Source organism: Caretta caretta, chromosome 2, assembly GCF_965140235.1.
Source record: "Caretta caretta isolate rCarCar2 chromosome 2, rCarCar1.hap1, whole genome shotgun sequence".
Taxonomy (NCBI): domain Eukaryota; kingdom Metazoa; phylum Chordata; order Testudines; family Cheloniidae; genus Caretta; species Caretta caretta.
The window spans coordinates 45,760,156-45,784,572 of record NC_134207.1 but is presented as its reverse complement, the minus strand read 5'-3'; the positions used below and the strand labels follow the sequence as shown (position 1 = coordinate 45,784,572).

The 24,417-nt window shown below is 41.2% G+C and overlaps 1 protein-coding gene across 4 annotated transcripts in view; it reads left to right on the top strand.

The window, feature by feature from the left end:
* Nucleotides 1-24,417, top strand: part of SLC26A7 (solute carrier family 26 member 7) — a 139,783-nt gene that overhangs the window by 58,898 nt on the left and 56,468 nt on the right. For all 4 annotated transcript variants that reach the window (XM_075125062.1, XM_075125061.1, XM_075125059.1 and 1 more), the window contains 4 exons: nt 7,353-7,505; nt 14,454-14,536; nt 16,347-16,494; nt 18,971-19,084. In XM_075125062.1, the coding sequence (XP_074981163.1) occupies nt 7,353-7,505; nt 14,454-14,536; nt 16,347-16,494; nt 18,971-19,084 (498 nt within the window). The remainder of the gene's footprint in view (nt 1-7,352; nt 7,506-14,453; nt 14,537-16,346; nt 16,495-18,970; nt 19,085-24,417) is intronic.

The window sequence follows — 24,417 nt, the reverse complement described above, 5'->3', positions numbered from 1 at the left end:
GGGTGTGGGAGGGGTTGAGGACACCAGCTGGGGATGTGGGCTCTGGGGTGGGGCTGGAGATGAAGGACTTGGGGTGCAGGAGGGGGCTCCAGGCTGAGGGGTAGAGCTGAGGGGTTTGGAGTATGGGAGGGGGCTCTGGGCTGAGGCAGGGGGTTGGGGTCTGGGAGGCGGTATGGGCTCTGGGCAGGAGTTTAGGTTCCGGGGTGGGGCCAGAAATATGGGGTTTAGGGTGTGGGAGGGGGCTCTAGGCTGGGATAGAGGGTTGGGGTGCGGGAGGGCGGTGAGGCTCTGGCTCAGGGTGTGGGGTCTGGTGTGGGGTCCGAGGATGAGGGATTTGGGGTGCAGGAGGGGGCTCTGAGCTGGGGCTGAGGGGTTTGGAGTGAAGGAGGGGGATCAGGGCTGGGGCATGGGGTGGGTGTGAGGGCTCCGGCTGGGGGTGCAGGCTCTGGGATGGGGCTGCAAGGTTTGGGCTGCAGGAGCGTGTTCCAGGCTGGAATTGAGGGTTGCGAAGGGTGGGAGAAGATCAGGATTGCGGGAGGGGGTTGGGGAACAGGAAGAGGTCAGGGTGCAGGCTGCACTTACCTCAGGCAGCTAGCAGAAGCAGCGGCATGTCCCGTCTCTGGCTCCTATGTGGAGGCGCAGCCAGGAGGTTCTGCGCACTGCCCCATCCACAGGTGCAACCACTGCAGCTCCCATTGGCCGCAGTTCCCAGCCAGTGGGTATTGCAGAACTGGCACTCGGGGTGGGGGAAGCGCGCAGAGCCCCATGACTGGTCCTAAACCTAGGAGCCAGAGGGGGAACATGCTGCTGCTTCTGGAGCCGCGCAGAGCCATGGCAGGCAGGGAGTCTGCCTTAGCCCTGCTGTGACTCCAACCAGACTTTTAATGGCCCGTTCTGGTTGAAAAATGGACACGAGGCAACCCTATGCACATTTGCCTTATATACAGTGTGCATATAGTTAAGGTCACCTAAAAGTGTTATTACTCTGCAAGGCCAGTGCATAATTTTTAAAGAAATTCAATGGCACTCAAGGTAATTCTCCTTGCAGGCCAGTAATTTTCCAACAGAGTGATTTTCACTCTATATGTTTACTTGTGTGTGAAGGTCGCCTGAAGTTTTACTTACTGCTCTGCTGAGAAATTACTGGACTTCAAGGGGAATTACCTTGAATTTCACTGAATTCCTGCAAAAATATGCATGGCTCCTTATAAGACATTAAGATTTTGGGTACAATCTTGACTAAATATACACTGTGTATATAGTAAAATTATGCAGAAAGTTACATCAACCTAATTTTAACTTTCATGGATCCTCAGATTTATTTTTGGGAGGGGGGATGAACTTGTAAATTCCAAAATACTTTTTTTAAAATTTGGAAGGAGATAAGACTCCTGAAATAATTAATGTAATCCACAATATTACTATGCCTCTTTCTAGTAAAAAAAAAAATCTGACATGCAAAAAAGAAGAAGATAGGAAACAACTAGTTATGATAATTACCATGAATATCTGATTACCCTTATAGTTCGTATATTCTTTTAATGATAATATTGTAATAACATCCTTAACTATGGAGCTCTTTCAGTATATACATCACCAATATATGTATATATTTAAATATGCAATTCATGATGTGTTTGTTGAAAATATATATATGTTTTATGGGTCAGACATCAGTGTTATCACAGACCTGTAATATAAAAATGCTCAGTGTTAACTCTATAAAACATTTTGAGCTTACTGATGGAGTGTACCGTATAGTGTAATATGTGGTTAAATACTTTAATACTAAGAGGTATATTATATATTTTGCAAAGGGCATGCACATAGTTTCTTAAAAAATAAGATGTTGATTCTGCTATTCTGATATCATTCCAATGAAATGGATAAACCCAGGCTTTCCAAGGCATGGCTTCATATGTGTGCACTTACTAATGGAAGCACTTTAATATGACCCATCTCTGCCACCTTTGTTTCAGTGTACTGCAGATTAAACCTATAAAAAGGTTGGGACCTTTTTGAACAGTGACTGTCCATAATACTGAACTGAGTGGTAGTATTATGATGTGGGTAATGAAGTATACTTTAACTTATTATCTGATCTAAGGCCTGGATCCTGCAAACACTTATTCACTTGCTTAACTTTTAAGTGTGTGAGAAGTACAGTTGCAATCAGTAGGTCTAGAGGTGAAAAAACTAATGTACTATGCTACCTTGACCTTGGTAAGTAAATAAATCTCTGGATAAACCTACACTAGCTTGCATTTTAAGTTCTTAAAAAGGCAATGTTTCCTCTCTAAGCGGCTGTGGATTTCATTAACACGTATCTTTTAACATTTAGTTATTTATAAAGCTTAATTGGAAGTTTTCAAATATCCAAGTTAAGATCTTAAGCTAAAAAGTAAAGCGCAGCACTGGTGAGTTGTTTGAAAAGTTGCCGTTAGTAGGGTAATTTTTTTTAAAAGGCAGGTTGAACTCATATTTCATGGGAATTAAATCAGTCAGGAAGTACAGCATTCTGTGGTCATCACAACCATGAAGACAGGTTTCAGAGTAACAGCCGTGTTAGTCTGTAATAGCTTATCTAAAGTGATCATCAGGTGAGCCATTTCCAGCACAAATCCAGGTTTTCTCACCCTCCACCCCCCCACACAAATTCACTCTCCTGCTGGTGCTAGCCCATAAAGAGTTGTCACTTTGGATGGGCTAGCACCAGCAGGAGAGTGAATTTGTGTGGAGGGGTGGAGGGTGAGAAAACCTGGATTTGTGCTGGAAATGGCCCACCTGATGATCACTTTAGATAAGCTATTATCAGCAGGACAGTGGGATGGGAGGAGGTATTGTTTCATATTCTCTGTGTATATATATAAAGTCCGCTGCAGTTTCCACGGTATGCATCCGATGAAGTGAGCTGTAGCTCACGAAAGCTCATGCTCAAATAAATTGGTTAGTCTCTAAGGTGCCACAAGTACTCCTTTTCTTTTTACAACCATGAAGGAGGACCATTTTTAGCTGGTTGAATTTGAGATTAAGGGTAGATCCCCTTGTGTACAGAGTAAATACATGATGGTGTGGGGTAGTATGGCATAAAGGTGTCATCAATCTAAATTTGGTTTGATCACATTACTAATTAATGGTAAAGCCGAAGTAAGTAATCCAGGTTATCTCAAATGCAGAGCTGGCACATTATCCTTTACATGTACTGTAAATTGCCTGGTACATTTTTAGGTGATGTAAAAAAATAATAACAATAATTTTCTGTATATGTCACATTTTTTAGAGAAAAATTAGTTTAAAAATATTATTAATATAATTCCTTCCTATCAAAAGCCAGGATCTCTCTGTCAATGATTCCCACTGTACATGCCTCAAAACCTTGAAAAATTACCTAAAATAACTTTTCTATATATAATGTCACCATTTGAATGTTTTGAGATGTTGGACCAACCGGGGCCAGAAACAAAGCTTTTATCCCAGGGAATACTGGGAATTCTTCATTTGCAATGGTATTAAGCTGTATTTTTGGCCCATGAGCCTTCCCCTGTATGGTGTAATTGCAAGGGGGAGGTTTTGGAATTCCAGATTTAAAGGGGAAAGGTGAACCATTAGTTTGGAAAGTTAGGGATTTTTTAAAATGGCATTTATTTGAACCTGCTCAAGGGGCTGGAATGCTAGATATAGCTAGAGATCAATAAAGTGATGTGATTGAAGGTGCACAATAAATGCAGTTCATTACATAGCTCTGCAGTTGATCCCATAGACCTTGTCTAGGGTAAGGTGTAAAGGTGTGATGTGAGATCCAGTAGCTAGCTCAATCTAATAACACCTTCTAGTCAACTCTAGAACCTCTAGCCAAGAGACAACAATGGTACTGACCGTGTTCTAAGGTATAGTTGCTTTGTCTTGATTAGAGCTTTATAAGATGTTAATTAAATGAAGCTAGCTAACTCTATCTAACATTGTCTTTAAATCCTAGTCTAGACAGAGTCTCCACCATGCATGTGGGGAATTTATGTGTGTGTGTATGTGTGTGTGCATGTGTACAACACTGTGTAATGTATGTGTATGTATGTATTTATGCATGTAGATGAATATACAAAGAGATTAAAGTTTTATTGTTCTTGGAAATACTATGGACACAGATTATTATTGTCATAGAATTTAATAAAAATTTCCTGCAGAAATGTTTGTTACGGATACGGATCTATAACTGCCACGGACGTCTGGGAGCCTTGGCTATAACTTCAATTGAAGTATTTTAAAGATTAAATGGCAGACACAGTAGCCTCTATATTCTTCATAGACGGAACACTACAGGGGATGTCCAAGTGTAAGAATATTCCATGTTCTGATTTGTACATTAGATTGTGACTCTCCTGCGTACTTATAAACCTTCTATTTGATGGAGATCCTTGATTAAACATTACAGTGATTCCCTCAAGTTCATGGAAATGAATTTTTTATCTGCTTTTAAAAATTTCTACTACAGAGGAAAGACATAAAAATTATCTTTGGACAGTGTAGATAGACATCTCTGATTTGCCTAAATTAAATACATCCAGGAGGTCTCAGTTCATCCAGTAAACACTTAAATTCATTGTTGCTACACATGGATCATCAAATGCTGACACTTCAGCAGAAACTGGTCATTTGAAATAAGCTTGCAGCTCTTTAATTTCTGAGAATGGGAATCAGTCTAGCTCTTCTTTTTCCTTATCAACTTTACTTTAGCTATGGATATGTATTTCCATAGTTTCTGAGCCAAGGATGACTTTGTAGACACTTTGACACAGCTTTCCAAATTTTTTCTTTTGTCCTAATTGATCCCAGCTTCTTGTGGGGCACAGAGGAAAAGTCCCATGCTGTGTGTAATGTACATTTTTGGGCAGTGATGATATATTAATAGCCAAGTCTCAAACCATTCAGTATAGCATCCTCCTTGATGCATTACACAAGGACACCGTGTGGTTAGATTGTGGTTTTTGTTTTACTCCTCGTTCACCTATTGCGTATTGCTCTTATAAAATAATGTTATTTACAAAGGCTAGACAGTGACTGAATAAGATGACTTTAAAATTTGAGAGTTTTTTCCAGGCTCTGAGAAACATTCCCACTGAAATATGCTTATTGTTATTCTGGCCTGGGTTCCAGTATTTTTTCCCCTTGTGAACTATCAACAGGTTTCTTTTCTTTCCCATTGTCATATTTTTCTTGTGATTGTTTTCCATAATGGAAAACTGAAATATTCATAAAATCTAACAAACATTGGAGCTTTTTAACTTGCTCATTTAAAAAAAAGTATCATAGTCCTATCCAAGAATGACAGAATCATAGAAATTAGAATAGAAAAGTCCTCTATGGTGGTTTAGTCAACTCCCCTGCCAAGGTAGAATTGTTCCTTGAGATAAGTTTTGTAGTGCTTTGTCCAGTCCAGTTTTAAATGTCTTTGTTTAATCCCCGAACTGTCAAGAAGTCCTCTTACCATCATAAGTACATTTGAAAATGCATTCATTAATCACCTTTCTAACAAAGTGGAGGTTTCTGTCTTCATTTATTTTAGGGATATTTTTAGTTGCCCTTAGAACAGACACCCTGACTTTTCATATCTGAGCTTCAATTCTCTTTATTTTATTGTCTTGCATTTTATAGCATATAAATAAGAGATTATTTATGTTACAGCCTAGATTTGTAGAGTTTCCTGGATTTCTTCTTCTGTATAGGCTTTCAGCATTCCTTTTGGAGACTTTTCTTTCAAAGAAACAGAAAATACTTTAGCTTTGTCAGTCATCTAAATCTCTGTTACCTATTGTTATCTTTTTCCTATTTTCTCATAATGGACTAATGAATTTTCTGGATTTTTGAATGGCTTTCTTCCAGACATGTTTGTCATTCATGCTATAATACAGATATATGTGGGATAAGTGTGACATGAAATGGAATTTTTTAAGACAACTTGGTTGGGTGTCCAACCTATATTTCTTCCATAGTCTCTCCTTTCATTTCTTTCTCCCTCCCACAAGATGTATGTGTCAAAGAATAATGGGGGCTTCTTGTTAGATATACATTCAGAATCATTAGCCTTAGACAAATGGTCTTTTCCATACAAACTATCCAGGATTCTTGACTCCCTTCAGAGCACATCCCTTCTCTCAACTACCTTTCTATATTCAGTTTACAGTTCAGCCTACATGGCTGTTGGGAAAAATCAGAATTCAGGTGGAGGCCTAACTTGTTCTTCTTAAGGCTTCAGAAAGGATGTGTACTATATATGCTCCTATCACTTTTGTTCCTCTATCAAATAGCTTGTTACACATCAGAGGCATGAAAAATTTGACTGCAGATTTTCTTTCTTTCTCTATTTTTCTGGACAGGATCCTGTAGAAGTTATCTCTATCTTTCCTCAGATCTTCTAACCTCTTCAATGGATTTGGAAATTTCTTCATCAACTTTAATCGCAGAGATGTGTCTCTTCTGGATCCTCAAATTTGGAACAGGTTAGGGCTGTATACCTCTTCAGCTTATCCTGTTATTCTCAGGATGCAATTAGAGATATTCTAAACCAGGGGTAATCAGTGATTTCAGAGTTAGTGAATCAGAGATCTGGTTCTATCCATTTCACAGTAGCTTAAATACAGTATTTATGGCAGATAATCACACATTCACTTCTGTGAGTGGATGGATGCTTTCATGGTACCAGTGAGCCATTCCGAATACAGGATAGGCAACATGAAATTATTTGATATGGTAATTGTATTTTTCCTTTAAATATCATTAAAATGGATTGATCACATTTACTGGTTGTGCCAGAATTAAGGAAAATTTGCATTCTTGTGAAGCATATTACATACATATGTTTACTGACAGGATTGAAATATTTAATTAATGATCCTGGAGTCAAATATGAAGGCGTTACTCAGTTTTTACACAGTCATTCTCTGACTGAATTCAATGGGAGTTTTGAATGAATAAGGACTGAATAAAATCTCAGTAAGGACATCAAGATTTGCTCTATCATACTTCCAGGATAATTTTGCTTTATTAAGTGTGTTTTTGTTAGTGGAAATGTATAGTATTGTTTGTATTAAAAAGTTATTGTAAAGCTATTCACATCTTTCAGAACTGTTTCAAGCAGAAGTCCTTTTGTAATAGTAGATCCATGATTTTTTTCCCTCCAAAATGTTGAGTGAATACCACTATGTCAGGTTGCTTAACTCCTATAGCATTGGTTCAGCTTTTAAGAATAGTTCTGTACATCTGAGAATGTATTAGGTTGCATCCTAGCATGTGGTATTTTGTCACATATACAATTCTATTGTCATCTCAGTTTTGTTTTTTGTTTTTTATCACTGTAGATTTATGCCTACATATTTGAAAACATCAAATCAGTTCAATTAGAAGCATTGCTTCTGTCCTTGGTAAGCCTGGTGGTGCTCGTTCTGGTTAAAGAACTGAATGAAAAATTTAAAAGAAAAATTAAAGTAGTTCTTCCCATTGATTTAATTCTGGTAAGTATGAAATCAAGTATCAGACTTATTGCCTTTCAAAGCTTGCAGTTGTTTAACTAAACTGCTAAAGCTTACTGTGTTGTCGATTGCTACCCAGGGCCACACCTGCCACTTATTAAATACAGAGCTAATTTGCATGGCTGTATGTTAATGTATGAACAGGAAACAGTTTGGATAAATAATTAAAAATAGAAGTGACACATGTTTTCAATTTATAAAACATTTTTCATATGTTTACTGTTTCTTACATATATACAAGAACATGAGGCCTAAAATGTTAATATGAGCAATTTTAAGTATAAAAACAAAAATGTAATTGCTATGTTTTTGCTCTGAAGCCATAAGAGACGAATGCTGGTTAGCTGTAGTCAAACACTGTTTTTTACATTTATTTATGACAAAATCAGTACCTGAACTATCATTTTCTATAACTTCCGGTTTTCTTTTCATGTGGTGTAGGGTAAATAGAAATTAGCTACAGTGCTGTGAGTGCTCTACATTCAGACATCAAGTGGTAATTCAGACATTTCCCTGCACCCAGAGCTGGGATTCTGTTTTACTCAGAACCTCTTACAGAAAGCAAACAGATTTTGAGAGAAGAATTCTGAAGTCCATGTGCTCTTCACAGTGTACCAACCTTGTACTTTTGCTTTCTTTGGACTCTCTTATACAAAAGGAGACATTTTCTAAGGAAGCAAAATGCTGAAGCACAATCAACTGATGTTGCATAGGTCATTATAACAAACTATGTTGGGCATTTTTTCATAAAGAACTGGGGCCAATTTGGAATCACATTGAATTAATTACTAACTATTCTGTATGCTGCTGAATTGACTGGATTTTTTGCAAGCTATCTCTGGAATGACATGGCATCTAGAAAACTGTAGAATAATTGTGCTTCTATTTATGCACAAAACTGTCTGATTTCAAACTATGCCAGACATGTGACCTATTTGGTTTACTGTTTGTTCCCAGTTACTTGGTAGTATGTACTTCTCTGTATGTCTGATGATTATGGAACCACCCAATTTCATCTGCTTAGTCTCAAAAATACAAAGGATATAGAATCATAGAAATGTAGGGCTGGGAAGAACTGTCCGTTCCCTGCACTGAGGCAAGACCATGTATCCCTAGACCAACTGTGATTTTAACCTGTTCTTAAAAACCTCCAATAATGGGGACTCCACCACCTTGTTTGGTAACCTATTCCAGTATTTAACTATCCTTATATTAGAAAACTTATCCTACTAACTAATCTAAATCTCCCTTGCTGCAGATTAAGCCATTAATTCTTGTCCTGCCTTCTGTGGACATAAGAACTTTTGATCATGGTCCTCTTTATAACATCCCTTAACATATTTGAAAACTTTTACCAGGTCCCCCCTCAGTCTTCTTTCCTCAAGACTACACATGCCCAATTTCTTTAACCTTTCCTCCTGAGTAAGGTTTATATATATATATATATATATATATATATATATTTGTTGCCCTCCTTTGAACTCTTTCCAGTTTGTCTCCATCTTTCTTAAAGTGTGGTACCCAAAACTGGACACAGTACTACCGCTGAGTCCTTACCAGGGTTGAGCAGAGCAGGACAATTACCTCCTGTGTCTTAGGGCCTGTCTTCACTATCGTGTCACATCGGTGCAGCTGCATCGATGCATCTGCACCAATGTAATGTGTCTGGTGAAGACTTACTATGTCGACAGAAGAGCACTCTCCCATTGACATAATTATTCCACCTCAACGACAGGTGGAAGCTATGTTGGTGGGAAAGTGTCTCCCAACGACATAGTGTCGTGTAGACACCACTTTAAGTTGATGTAACTTATGTTGCTCAGGAGGTGGCTTTTTCACACCCCTGAGCGACGTAAGTTACATTGACTTAAATGGTAGTGTAGACAAGCCCTTAGATGCAACGTTCCTGTTAATACACCCCAGAACGATGTTAACCTTTTACACAACTGCATCACACTGGTGATGTGTATTCAATTTGTTATCCACTGTAACTCCTAGATCTTTTTTAGCAGTACTACTGCCTAGCCATTTATTCTCCATTTTTATTTGTGTATTTGTACTTTGTTTTGCACTTGTCTTTACTGAATTTCATCTTAATGATTTTAGAACTATTCTGCAATATATCAAGGTCAATTTTGAATTCTAATCCTGTCCTTCAAAGTGCTAGCAACCCCTCCCAGCTTGGTGCCATGTTCAGATTTTATAAACATGGTCTTCAGTCCATTATTCAAGTCATTAATGAAAATATTGAATAGTACTGAACCCTGTGGAACTCCACTAGGTACGTCCTGCTAGTTTGACAATGAATCATTGTTAACTACTCTTTGTATATGATTTTTTAACAAGTTGTGTGCCCCCTTTAAAGTAGTTTTATTTACACCAGTGGTTCTCAACCAGGGGTGCGCGTACACAGAGGTGTTCCAAGGGCTACATCAACTCATCTAGATATTTGCCTAGTTTTACAACTGGCCACATAAAAAGCACTAGCAAAGTCAGTACAAACTAAAATTTCATACAGACAATGACTTGTGTATGCTGTTTTGTATACTGTACACTGAAATGTAAGTATAATACTGAAATTCCAATTGATTTATAATTATATAGTAAAAATGAGAAAGTAAGCAATTTTTAATCAATAGTGTGCTGTGACACTTTTGTGTTATGTCTCATTTTGTAAGCAAGTTGTTTTTAAGTGAGGTAAAATGTGGGGTACGCAAGAAAAATCGGACTCCTGAAAGGGGTATAATAATCTGGAAAGGTTGAGAGCCGCTGATTTAGACAACATTTCCCTAGTTTGCTTATGAGAATGTCATGTGGGAATGTGTCAAAAGCTTTGACTATAATCAAGATAATTCATGTCTACTGCTTCCTTCTTGTCCACTATGTCTGTAACCCTGTCAAAGAAGGAAATTAGGTTGTTTTGTCATTATTTGTTTTTGACAAATCCATGCTGGCTATTCCTTATAACCCTGTTATCCTCCCGGTGCTTACAAATTGATTGTTTAATAATTTGTTCCAGTAACTTCCTAGGTATCAAAATTAGGCTGACTGGTCTATAATTCCCTGAGTCCTCTTTCTCCTCTTTTTAAAGATAGGTATTATGTTTGCCCTTCTCCAGTCTCCTGGAACCTCCCCTGTCCTCCATGAGTTCTCAACAGTAATCACTAATGGTTCTGAGATTGCTTCAGCAAGTTCCTCAAGTACCCTAGGGTGAATTTCATCAGGCCCCACTGACTTGAATACACCTAACTTGTCTAAATATTCTTTAATTTGCTCTCTCCCTATTCTGGCTTGTGTTCCTTTCCCCTTGTTAATATTAACTGTGTTTAGTATCTGGTCACAATTAATTTTTTAGTGAAGACTGACACAAAATAGTCATTAAACACCTCAGCATTCTTGATGTCTTTTATTAGCTCTCCTTCCCCACTACACCTACATTTTCCTTTGGCTTTCTCTTCCTCTTAATATATTTCTAGAACCTCTTCTTATCGGTGTTTGTGTCCTTTCCTAGGTGTTATGTTCATCAGGCAGATGGAGTTGTGGTACTTAGAACTGGATGAAACTTTTTTTTTTTTTTTGCCAAACAATGCAGGTTTGGGTGAACCAAAACATTTTGTGAATTTGTGTCAATTTTGCCAAAATGTCAGTTGGATAAAAACCCTCTAAAACAATTCTGAAAAAAATCAAATAATTTCATTTCAACAATTTCAAAATAAAACATTTCAATGTTTCATTTAAAAATGATTTTTCATTTTGAAATGTATTATTTATTAACAAAATTAAAAATGTTTTTAAAAAGTTTGAAAACAAAACTGTTTCATTCAATCTGAAATAAAATTTCTGTTCAGGCCCAAACGATTTTTTTCTGACTCTTTGATTTGCCAAAACATTTGAAACATTTTCATTTTGGGTTGATCTGAAATCAATATTTGTTTTGATTTTTCAGAAAGGCCAGCGGACAGAAAAGCCAGTTATTCTCACAGCTGTGCCCAGATATCCTTTTGTGTAGAGTAACTATTTAAGCCACAGTCCTTGAGATAAATGTAGACTGTACGTTCACTTTGCTTTCATAATTTTAAAATATTGTTTCTAGAAAGAAGTGACACTTTTTTTCTCCATATGGATAAGTGGCTTCTTGTAAGACCCTATTGAAGTTTGGAAGTGCTTTTCAAAATTAATATGAAAATGGACTCTGTCCCTTTGAATTTTCTGCTATAGTTGACTGGAGAGATAATTAGAATACTGTATCCATGGTGGGTTTCCCTAAGGGAGGCTAGCTCCCTGTCCTGCCTCTTCCGTCCTTGGCTCTGACCAGACTCCACCCCCACCTTGCCTCTACTTGGCTCCCTCCCCACTCAGCCCCCCGATGCCAAGATCCTCCTTACCCTGTCCCTGCCCGCTGCATCCTTCCTCACCACTCCGGTGCCGCAAGAACCCCTTGCCTGCTGCTGTCCTCACTGCCCCATCTGCTGGTCGCCTCCTCACTCCCCCACCAGAGCCTCCCCGCCCGCCATAAGACCGCCGCACGCCTTCTGCTTGCCTCTTCACCCCTGCACCTGCCTGCCACTCATCTCCTCACCCCCTGCCAGTCCTCCCCTGTCTGCTGTGAGACCCCCCACTGCTGGCCTCCTCACTCCCCTGCCCATCCACCCGCTGCTGGCCTCCTCACTCCCCTGCCTGCCACTGGCTTGCCACATCCTTCCTCACTCCCTTACTCCCGCAGGGAAGGAAAGTGAGGAGGGATGCTGCGAACGGCTGGGACCTCCAGAGAGGGGGGTGGAGTGGAGGATAGGAGGAAGACTTACCAGGCAGGCAGCTGGTGGGGTCCTTGGGGAAGGGGCGCAGGGAGGGAAAGAGGCGGGGCCACCACTGCCCAGGTGTCTGGTGGCGGGTCAGCGGCGGCTGCACCAGGGAAGGCTTAGTTTTCCTTGGCTTATTATACCGACCGCCCATGACTGTATCTCTTAGCTGTGTGCTTAAGAATGCAGATTGGATAGAATTTAACATTTTTGTCTCTTAGCCACATATGTAAACCCTCTGAGAGGCGCAAACTTAGTTTAGAAGTTTGATCTAGAAACGTAGCAGCTTGAAAGACCAGAGACTTTTGGTGTTAGAACACCTGAGACTCTAGCATGGTTTAGAAATATTGTTACAACATAGCTTGGCCCCATGTACACTGAAAGACCTAACTATTTGTTGAGGGATTACTATGTTGTGGCACATGCCCCCAAAATGGCAGGAAGTACACAATAGACAAGGCCTAAGCTAGAAGCAATTTCATGTCTGAGCAAGAAAGGATGAGTTATTATTCAGTCAGAAAAGTGTTTGTATAGCATGTCCCAGGAACCATGAGAGACCTAGTCAGATACAAGGGAGTCAGACAGAGGGGAAGTCAGGGGGAAGTTGTGGAAATGCACAGGCAATAAACCCAGTAGACCTAAACCACCGCAGCCTAAGGGAGATGCTATTGTTCAAGGTAAGATACACAGCAACGTGTCAGGTTACAGTGGAATTCTTCAGCCACTTTGCAACTGATTAAAAAAAAGAAACTGAAAAGGACATGAATGGCCTGAAAAACCCACAGAAAAATGTATGTGGGAGAATGAAAACTCTGAAGATCCCCTTGCTGAGTTTCTCCTAGCATCACTGTGCAGAGACCCACCAAATCGTGTAGATCCCATGCCCAAAGAACAACATGTGCTGGTCCTGAGAGGGTGGGAATTATGGTGCTGCTTCCCTACTAGTAGCCACATGCATGGATTGTCCCCTTGGTGTGCAGATTTGAAGGGGGACAGTCACATTTGGATAAGAAAACTTATAGAGAATAGCGTATACTTAGTACAAATAATAGTTCGCACATGTGTTTTCCAGTTCTCTGAAACACAAAACATGAGGTGGAGCCCAGAGGAAAGCAACCTAAACAGCACTGTGCAGGAGGTCAACTAGATGATCATGATGGTCCTTTCTGACCTGAAAGTCTATGAGCATGTTGCTACTTCAAAACACTAGAATTTGTTAAAAAAGACTTCGGCATTGACAGGCTGCATATTAACATGCACTTGGAAGGATACAGTTTTGTGCTGCATTTTGTTAGTGGGTCGGTGGACACAAATTGAACATCTATAACTGGTGTGGGTGTGGGGGCAGCAGTTCATGTTTGGCAGATGTGTACTTAAATAAGCACAATCTCCTTTAATCTCCAATACCATAAACGTTCATGTTCCCGTACCAAAATACTGTAATATTCTACAGTAATTGCTCAACACATTGCAGATGTACTCTTTTGGACCAGTTCTGCAAAACTTTTTAATATTTGTTGGATTTTAGTGAAGTATGAGATTTTCTCAACATAATCCCTACAGATTCTGGTTCTATGCATTGATTTTCTTAGCTGTGCCCTCAGTGGGTTGCAGCAACATGTTTTGGCTCTATATACTATGGCATCTTGTAGTGAAACTTACAAGATATATATTTTTTGGCATAGTTTCCACTAATATGGCTGTCATCCTTTCTAAACAGAATATTGTACTTAAAGCTTAAATAAAGGTATTTTTATTAACTAGTATGCAAATTTCAAGACATTAGAGTGGCATCTTTAGGAAGGAATATTTAGAGAGGTATCTTTCAGGACTCTAGTAGGCAACTTTAGGAAGGAAGAATGGTCCAGTGGCTGGGTGTTAGCTTAGGACTTCAGAGATCTGGTTTCAATTCTCTGCTCTGCCACAGACTTCCTGTGTGATCTTGGGCAAGTCACTAGACCGCTCTGTGTCTCGGTTCTATTTCTGTACAATGAGGATAATAGCATGTCCCTACCCCACATGGATATCGTGAAGATAAATACATTAAATACTGTGAAGCACTCAGATATTGCAGCAATTTGGGTACCTAATAAATGGAACATTAACAGCATTTCTGTACTGAATTAAATAGATCATTGCTACATCCATTGGCTGCTACTGTGCTGATATGGAGTACACCTATGGCCTAGCAGTTGTGGGACATATTCCAGAAGGGTAATGTGTTCTTTATTTGCTTATGGTTTTTAAATGTATGTATGTTTAGAGAACAGTCCATGAAAAGATCAAATAAAATGAAAATGGAGAGTACTGCAATACTTCAAATACTCAAGTTTCAGCCCTCAAATATAGCCCCTCACTGGAGAAGTTTGTTGATACCATCCTGAGCAATGCAGAAGTTCAGGTGCCTGTGGGGACTGTTTCATTATTTTATAGGACAAATGATGCCCTAAGATGTCCAGTGGATATAAGAAAGGTTGGGTGGTAAAACACTCTCCCCTACTACAACACAAACTGCCAGGCCTCCTTCGCCAGTACACCTACCAAAATAATTCTCTCTGTGCTGCCACAGACCAGGTGTTATGGAGGAGCTTGCCATGGGCAGAGGGTGGGTAGTTAGCACCCTTCTTCTGCAGCAGTGTTTCTACACCTTTTCACTTTATTTATTTTTTCTTTTTATTTCTAAACTGGGATATTGAGCCATTCTCCCCCTACTTTCCCAAGTAATCTATTGGTGTCTAATAGGACATTTCCTATGAAATAATTTTTTTTACGGGAATATGTTACCAAAGGATGTATTTTTGAATAGTATTTTAACAAATATAGAAGCACCATAGTTACTATGGTGATGAACATATTATAGATAGAGAGAACCTACTTCATTGGGGTCCATGATCCCAGAATACCGCCTGATTCTCATGATCATTATCAGTTGATAAGGTTTAAAAATGGGGCTTAGCAAGTTCACCCGTTAGTTTTCCAACCACTTCTAGGGTTTCCCCATGTGACATAGGCCCAGTGCATTCTGGGAAGCCCAGGAGACCATGTGTGTATTGGGAACTTGCAGCAATAGGAGGAAGATACTGGAATCTGTTGAGAGAGCCAATTATATGAGCTGTTTGGGGCAAATTAGGCATCACATATCTAAACTCAGGGTTTGGATAAGGCTAAATGCATCTCTTTAATATGTATCATGAAGAGTTACGATTTATTTGTGCAGCTTTAATTAAAAGAAGCTTATTGTGTGCTACATAACTCATAAAGAATTGCTACAGAAAGTGTTGAAGAAATGCAAATGCAGCCTGTAACCTCCAAAAACCAGTAAATGCTTTGAGAGGCTTAAATTAAATTGTTGTATGTTACAAAATCAGGAAACAAGATTTCAGGGGCTGAGCTGATTTATGTGGACCCATTAGCAGTTCACTAGTTCATTGTTTTACATATGGCAGATTCCATTTGAGATAGTTTCATTCAGGCTGCAGATTCAAATGGATATGGTATTCTTCCTCTCCTAAATTGTTGTGAAGTATTACTTTATTATTATTATTATTATTAGTCATCCCATTCTCCTATCTCCCACATATTAAGTCAGCAAAATACATATTTTGGGGCATAGATTTCTTATTTAACACTGATATATCTTTCAGATAGGGGGCACTGTGGCTACCACCCACTGTCAACAGAAGGAGCACTAATGTTGTCAAGGTGACAGGCTACATTGGCATTTTAAGCACTGTGTACTTTAAAGGAGTTCTACCCAACATGGTTCTCAAAATGCTAGTGGCTGCCAGCATCCTTTTTACACTAGTGCTCCTGCTGTTGTTACCACTGTTTGATGCAACTGAAAAAGTGGTATCAATGATGTGACATTTAGGGCAAAAAGCCTCAGTGTCTACAAGCCCTGTGTCTCTGTGAGCTTGTCTGCATTTCAATTAAATATAACTTTGGTTCAGGATTTATCACACATGTATCACACAAGTCCAATATCACACAAGTCCAATAAAAAGGATTGTATTTACCTTTACAGGATACCAGCACCGAAAGCCCCATCCATGAACATCCTCTCTGAAGTAGTTACTGAAGCTTTTGGAGTAGCATTAGTTGGTTATGTAGCATCACTAGCCCTGGCTCAAGGCTCTGCTAAACAGTTCAAATACTCTGTGGATGATAACCAGGTAAAGCATTTTCTTTTCAGTGCCAGCAGATCATAAAATGACTGTGATGTTTTGGGAACACGCAGTAGTCAGGAGCTTAGCAGGTGACTGAGGCATTTCATATGTTATCATGAGGACTTTAGATGATAGTAGTAAACACCCAGTGCAGTCCAAATGAGCTCTGCAAAGCTTCCTAGTCTGTGAAGGATGCTACTAATTCTAAGGGGACACAAGCCTCAGTAGCAGCCATGGAATGTTGCATTAGGCACCAACAGTGGTCAACTTGGGTTTCAGTGTGTTCTTCAGTGACGTAACATGAGGCAGCTTCTTCCAAGGCAACTCAGTGAGAGAAGAATTTTACATGGGCCACAGACTGAAGAAACAGAGCAGTAACTGGAGTGAGCCAGGAACTTACAGGCCCATATGCTCACCTGATCTTCTTACAAAATGGGGCTTGTGCAAAGTATGAGTTCCATTTCAAGTAAAGGATGATTCTTTATAAGAAGTAGAAGCAGTGCTGAAGACACTATAAAGGCTGTTCTTCATAAGAAGTAGAAGACAACGCTGCCAAACCCTCAGCTGCAGAGGCTGCCAGTCCTAAGGGTTCCAATCCTCAAGGGACAGGCTGAAGTGTCAGTGGACTGTTTACTGCTTATGCCACTCTGCTGCTGGATGTGGCATAGGAGCTACGTCAGGTTGGCTGAGTGCTCTGGGAAGATAATAACTTAAGCAGTTGGTGGGAAATACATGTACTCAGGGTCAAGTTCTCTGTTGGATATGGTCCCATAGGTAGAGCTGATGGGGAATTTTTCAGCTAATCCTTTTTCGTCAAAAAAGTCCATTACTCAAAACCAAAATTGTTCATGAAACACAAAGTCAGTTTAGCTGAATCTCCCAACTCCAAAAAATGTTGAAAAAACATTTTAAAATTATCTAAATATTCCATTTTGACCTTTTCAAAACAAAAACGTTCAGTTTTCCAGTTCAGACTGACTTTTTGTTTTGAAATGTAAGCTAAATAGACTGAAAAAAGGTTAAACAAAAGAAAAAAGGTCAGAATCAAAACAAAACATTTTGAACTTATCAAAAGAAAATGTTTTGATTGACCCAAAGTGGGGAAAAAATGTTCAGCTTGCTAACTATTTTGAGATTTTGGCTTTTCATCATGAGTCAAGACTGTAAAAATGTTTGAACTCTCTAAAATACTAACAGGATGGGAAAACTGTTCCCTTCCCAGTTCTGTCTGCCTGTGGGACTGAAATGCCAACCCTGCCTTCCTGCCCCATTGTGGAGCAGTTTGAGGTGGATAAGCCATGGCTGAACAGTGAATGATTGGCCTTGTAGATGGAGACTTATTTGAATGTCTTTGCAGACACCTCAGTTTTGCTTGAACCAGCCCATGTCTTTTGCAAACTCTGACATCAGTACGTCATTGAGACATGGATGTGTGAATGTCTTCTTTGCTCATGTTTTAAAAAATATTTCTGCGCGCAATCTTCCATTAGTTCTGATTTATGTCACAAAGCCATGTTTTGTGGGGAAGGGAGAGAGAAGATGGATGGCCTGAGTGATGGCAGGCATTATAGCTGCAAATGGCAGGAATAAGATAATGCCTCCAGGGGGACTTAGTCTGCAGCCCTTGCTGTGTCTTTAGTAAATGTGTAGCATACACATGCACAGCTGAGCCCTCCAGCAGCTTGCTGGTCTGCAGGTGGGAGGACACGTGGTCATGCAGGTGGCTGGATATGCCACCTATGGGGCAGTAAGTACTGCCAGCGCCATTAGTGGTCTCAGTGTTTGGGGAAGAGGAAAAAGGTCTCCCTGGGCTCTCTCCCTGCCTCAGTGCACTGATGCTGAAGAACCATAATCAGACACTGTATTAGAACACAATGTTCACCTCAGTATGCAGCTTGCAAGATCTTGGATGGCTTCCTCGCCCCAACTAGGCTTTTCATGTCTAAGTCTTTGCTCAGAGGTAGCTGCATTTCAGTCCTGGGTGAGGTATAAAGCACATTAGTCATGAAAGATACTATATAAATGCAAGTTACCATTTCTACTACTCCATTAAAGCTTGCTCTCAAAGAAGGTAATTAACCATTCTTTTTCAATATTTCTTATTGAAAGTGGAGATTGGCCTGAGCATACTTCAGAGCTAAACACCCCCAAACTTTGGGCTGTTCAAAATGGATCTGGATGTAAATGTTGTGGTTGGAGCCAATCTCTAACAACTAGGAATGCCATTTATTCTCCAAACACAATATAACTCCCTGATCTACCTTCGAATCTAGCTAAGCATTTGGATCATTCAGGTTATAACAGAGTCATGAGAAAGCATACAGTGCTGGAAGATCTATTACACTGTATGTTACAGTTTTTCCCTAAAAGTTTGTTCTTTATAATTGCTAATATTTACATAGAGAATTCCTGTGTTGGCAAGAAATGTTGAAATGACAGAACAATAGAATAAAATAATATATTCTTTTTAAAAACTTTGCAGGAGCTTTTGGCTCATGGCCTCAGCAATGTGATTCCTTCATTTTTCTTTTGCATACCAAGCGCTGCAGCGATGGGACGTACTGCACTTTTATATAGCACCGGAGCAAAAACACAGGTAACTCATTTGATTTAAATTGGTAAGAAAGCTGAGATTATTGTGCTGCTTATCATGCACTATACTGATTGTATCCACTATATTTTGTTGTTCTCCATTTACCTGTAATGTGGAGGTCTCAGGAACCAACTTCTGAAGCCATTATCAATACCATTCCTTCAAACTTCAGATTAAATCAGTTGGTGACAGGAGGATGCCCCTCATTCCTCCCAGCAACCAAGCATGTCTCACCAATACACAATTTCAGTTTAATAACTCAGGTGGGGAGAGGCATGAATTTGCTCTTTAGCTTTAATAATCTGTATGGCATCACAGTTATGTGCTACAGCCATGCTAAAAAAGCAAATGGGTTGATTTATTAATTAATCTACTTAGATTTTAATTCATTATGAGCTTTCAAGTCTGGTAAACAGAACTCCAGACCTTGTATTTCTCCCCTGCTTGGATACACTGAAGAAACTACACTTACGCTCTTGCATTTTTATTTGCATTTTTCACCATCATGACTAAAGGGCCCTGTAGTGGTGTGTGAGGGATTTCACTTTATATGTTGAGCTGGTTTTTAGTTTTAGTTTTATTGGATTTAAATAAATAAATCAGATTGTGACTAAAATTAATTAAATCCAACTTTTCCAGTTGTTTTATTTTCTCTTTATTTTGAAAATCAACCTTGAAAGCCACTCCTAAAAAGTCGTAATCTGCCCACTGAAGGTTTGTGTCGCTGTGTGCTTGTATTGTGTCACAATGTGCTTATATTGTCCTGTACATATCAAGCCTGTGGAGATGACATGTTCAGCTTTTCCAGGGCAGATATTAGCTGTTTCAGTTTTTGACAAAGCAATTCAGATAACAGGAACTAAACCTGAGATTGATCAGAACTACAGTTCTAAAAGTATAACTTTACTAATTGTGCTCATCATGTTAACTCAACCATATGAACACCATTTGGGGCAAAGCTATGCTTGTCCCTAATGGCAGTTCATGACCTAAATGAGGGTAGATTATTACCCATGGTGTACACTTGTAGATTATGCAGAACCCTTATCATATCATGTTTGTTTTGTACAAGTTGTCATAATACCTAGAAGTTATTTAGGTCTTTATATTTCCAAAACACTGTTCAGGTATTTATTGATAACCCATACAGTACCCTGTGAGCTAGGTAAATTATACTGAATAATTTAAACAATAAACATCTTTAAAAAGCATTAATATTCAAAGAAAGTTCTAACGCTGTTTATTGAATGTTTCAAGTAATGGAGTCTGACAACATATAGTGCTTCACCATCCTTGTGCAGCATCATTTTCCATTATCCACCCAGATCCATTGTATCCATGCTTCAGACCCACAGTTCACTGTAGAATTCATTTTAGTTCCTGCATATAAGAACTTAAGAACGGCCATTCTGGGTCAGACCAATGGTGCATCTAGCCCAGTATCTTGTCTTCCCACATTGGCCAATGCCAGGTGCTTCAGAGGGAATGAACAGAACAGGTAATCATCAAGTGATCCATCCTCTGTCGCCCATTCCTAGCTTCTGGTCACCATCCCTGCCCATCCTGGCTAATAGTCATTGATGGACCTATCCTCCATGAATGTATCTAGTTTTTTTTAACCTTGTTATAGTCTTGACCTTCACAACATCCTCTGGCAAGGAGTTCCACAGACTGACTGTGTGTTGTGTGAAAAAAATGCTTCCTTTGTGTGTTTTAAACCTGCTACCTATTAATTTCATTTGGTGACCCCTAGTTTTTGTGTTATGAGAAGGAGTTATGATTTTATAGACCTCGATCATATCCTCCCTTAGTCGTCTCTTTTCCAAGCTGAAAAGTCCCAGTCTTATTAATCTCTCCACATACAGAAGCCGTTCCATACCCCTAATCCTTTTTGTTGCCCTTTTCTGAACCTTTTCCAATTACAATATATCTTTTTTGGGATGGGGCGACCACATCTGCACACAGTATTCAAGATGTGGGTGTACCATGGATTTATATAGAAGTCAATATGATATTTTCTGTCCTATTATCGATCCCTTTCTTAATGATTCCCAACATTCTGTTTGCTTTTTTGACTGCCGCTGCACAGTGAGTGGATGTTTTCAGAGAACTCTCCACAATGACTCCAAGATCTCTTTCTTGAGTGGTAACAGCTGATTTAGACCCCATCATTTTATATGTATAGTTGGGATTACGTTTTCCAATGTGTATTTATCAGCATTGAATTTCATCTGCCATTTTGTTGCCCAGTCACCCAGTTTTGTGAGATCCCTTTGTAACTCTTTGCAGTCTGCTACACTATCTTGTGTAGTTTTGTATCATCTGCAAATTTTGCCACTTCATTGTTTACCCCTATTCACAGATCATTTATGAATGTTGACTAGTACTGGTCCCAGTACAGCCCTTAGGGGACCCCGCTATTTACCTCTCTCCATTCTGAAAACTGACCATTTATTTCAATCCTCTGTTTCCTGTTCTTTAATCAGTTACTGATACATGTGAGGACCTTCCCTCTTATCCAGCCATCTTCTAGGAAGTTGTAGAGGCCTGTATGGTTGAAGGGAAGTATAAAGAGAATGAAATCATGATGTTTCCCATGGACTTGATTGGTTATAACTCCTTTGTGTTTGTCTGGTGGCATAACGATGCCAAAATGCATCTGTAAGTCACCTGCAGAGAGTTCCCTGGCATAGGGGAACTACCTGCTGGCACACCTCTGCCCTGGCAAGCCCTACTCCTTCCGCCCAGGGTAGGAACAGCGAACTGGAGCTTTGCTTCGCTCTGTCAGTGGCGTAACTTAAAAGTACCAAGGAGCCAGAGGCGCCAACTTTTCAAAGTGCTGGAGTGCTCGACCCCTGGCTCTGACCCAGGCCCTGCCCCCACTCCACCCCTTCTCCCAGGCTCCGCCCCCTCTTTGCCTCATCCCACCCAGTTCTGCTCCCTCCCCTGAGCATGCCGTGTCCTCACTCCTCCTACTTCTCTCCCAGTCTCCTGCAGTCACAAAACACCTGTTCGCGGTGGGCGGGAGGCATGAGCAGAAAGGCAGAGACGCTGATCCATGAGGCCCACCAGCAGGTGGGAGGCGCTGGGGGTGGGTGGTCCGTGAGCTAATAGGGGAGTTGCAGGTGGGTGGTCCACACCCACCATTTTTTCCCCATGGGTGCTCCATTCCAAGCAGGTGTGTGTGTGCCGCGTGCACGTCAGCTGGAAGATTTTTCCCCTAGCAGCGTCCTTAGGGTCAGCCTGGGGTGGTGCCTTCTTGGCACCCAATATCGGGCCCCGCTGACCCCGCACCTCCTCAGTTCCTGCTTACCGCCTGTGATGGCTAGCTGGAACTTTGCTCACTCTTAGAGCAAGCGCCTTAGTAGTGTCTTTCTTCTTACTGTACATAGTTCAATAGTTATTCTCTAGAGTTATACTTTTTCATATAGTTAGTAGTGATTTGTTAGATAGTTCGTTTCTCCTTCAGTGGTATGCCCGGGTCTCCGGGATTTAAACTCTGTGAGTCCTGTGGAAAGTTTATGCCCAAGAGTGATCCTCAGTCGTCTTTCTGGGGGTGCCTTGGTGAGACTCACCAAAAGGACAAGTGCCGCATTTGCAAGGGTTTCCGCACAAGAACCCATAAGGACAGAGAGCAGAGACTAAAACTCCTGCTCATGGAGGCGGCTCTGAGACCGCAATCCGACTTGGGACCCAAGGACCCAGCACCGAGCACGTCCTCTTCGGTGTGCAGCGCTCCGGCGCCAATGGCGTGCGAAACGGGCCCGGATAAGGACTCTAAAGCCCACCGGCATCGCCACTACTCGGGCCATAGGGTGTCGGCCTCAGTTTGGCACCATTCTCCATCTCCAGTGCCGGTAAAGAAGAAGTGGCCAGTGAGGGACCAATCACTGCCCTTGAAACCTAAGGGGCCAGCGCTGTCCGCGAGTGGCTCGGGACAGACCACCTCCGCCTCGCTTCTGCCCAGGGTTTTGTCGACTCCTGCCCCGGCTGGGGTCCAGTTGAGTCCGGAAGGTCTATTCAACAGGAGGCCTGCAACTTCGTATAGCCAACCAGCAGGCCATAGTAAGCTGCTATGGGCATAACACCTGCTCATCTATGGCTAAGTTTACAGAACTTCTGCCCGAAGAAGCTCGGGGGGAGTTCTCTGCGCTCATGGAGGAGGGGAAACTGGTCTCCCAAGCGTCTTTGCAAGCGGCCTTGGATGCAGTGTATGCGGCCTCCCACACTTTGGCCACAGGGGTAGTTATGGGGAGAGGCTCCTGGCTACAGGTCTCTGGTCTTCTCCACAAGGTCCAGCAGACCATTCAAGACCTTCCCTTCGAGGGTGTAGCTCTCTTCTCCAAGAAGATGGATAAGAGACTTCACAGCTTGAAGGACTCGAGGGCTACCCTTCTTTCGCTGGGGCTTTACACGCCTGCTACCCAGCGCAGATATTTTAGGCCTCAACCTGCCCCTCGTCCTTACCAACCCCAAAACTGCCAGGACGACTGTGTAGGCAGAACAGGAGCACTCGGAGGAGGCAACGCCCTCCCTCTGGACAAAGCTCGGGCCAGCCCAGGGCCCCACCGGGCTCTAGACCACCCTTTTGAGGGTACGGTCGAGGACAGCTTGCCAGTACGACCTTTGGATCCTTCCCATCTTACTTTCTCATCCTGTCTATCCCCTTTCTACCGTGCCTAGTCTCGAATTCAGACTGATGGGTGCTCTGCACGGTAGGGAGGGGATATTCCATCCAATTCTGTACCCTCCCACCCCCCCCAATCCCCTTCCCCATCCCTCTTCAGGATCCCTCTCATGAGCAACTTCTAATTCAAGAGGTGCAGTTCCTCCTCTCGGTAGGGGCAGTGGAGGAGGTTCCTCAGGAGCTAAGGGGCAAGGGTTTCTACTCCCGGTATTTCCTCATACTGAAGGCCAAAGGGGGCCTCAGACCCATACTGGACCTGCAACACCTCAACAAATACATAAAGAAACTCAAGTTTCGCATGGTCTCACTAACCTCCATTATCCCCTCACTGGATCCAGGAGACTGGTACGCCACCCTCGACTTGAAGGATGCGTATTTTCATATCGCAATAGTCCCACATCACAGATGCTACCTTAGGTTCGTGGTGAACAGAGGCCACTACCAGTTTGCCGTCCTCCCATTCGGACTGTTGACTGCCCCCTGAGTATTCACAAAATGCATGGCAGTCGTCGCGGCGTTCCTGCGCAAGCGCCAGATACAGGTCTTACCATACCTCGATGACTGGCTGATCAAAGGTCGCTCGAGAGCCCAGGTGGAGGCTCAGGTCGAGTTTATAAGGAGGATCTTCCTTGACTTAGGTCTTCTCTTG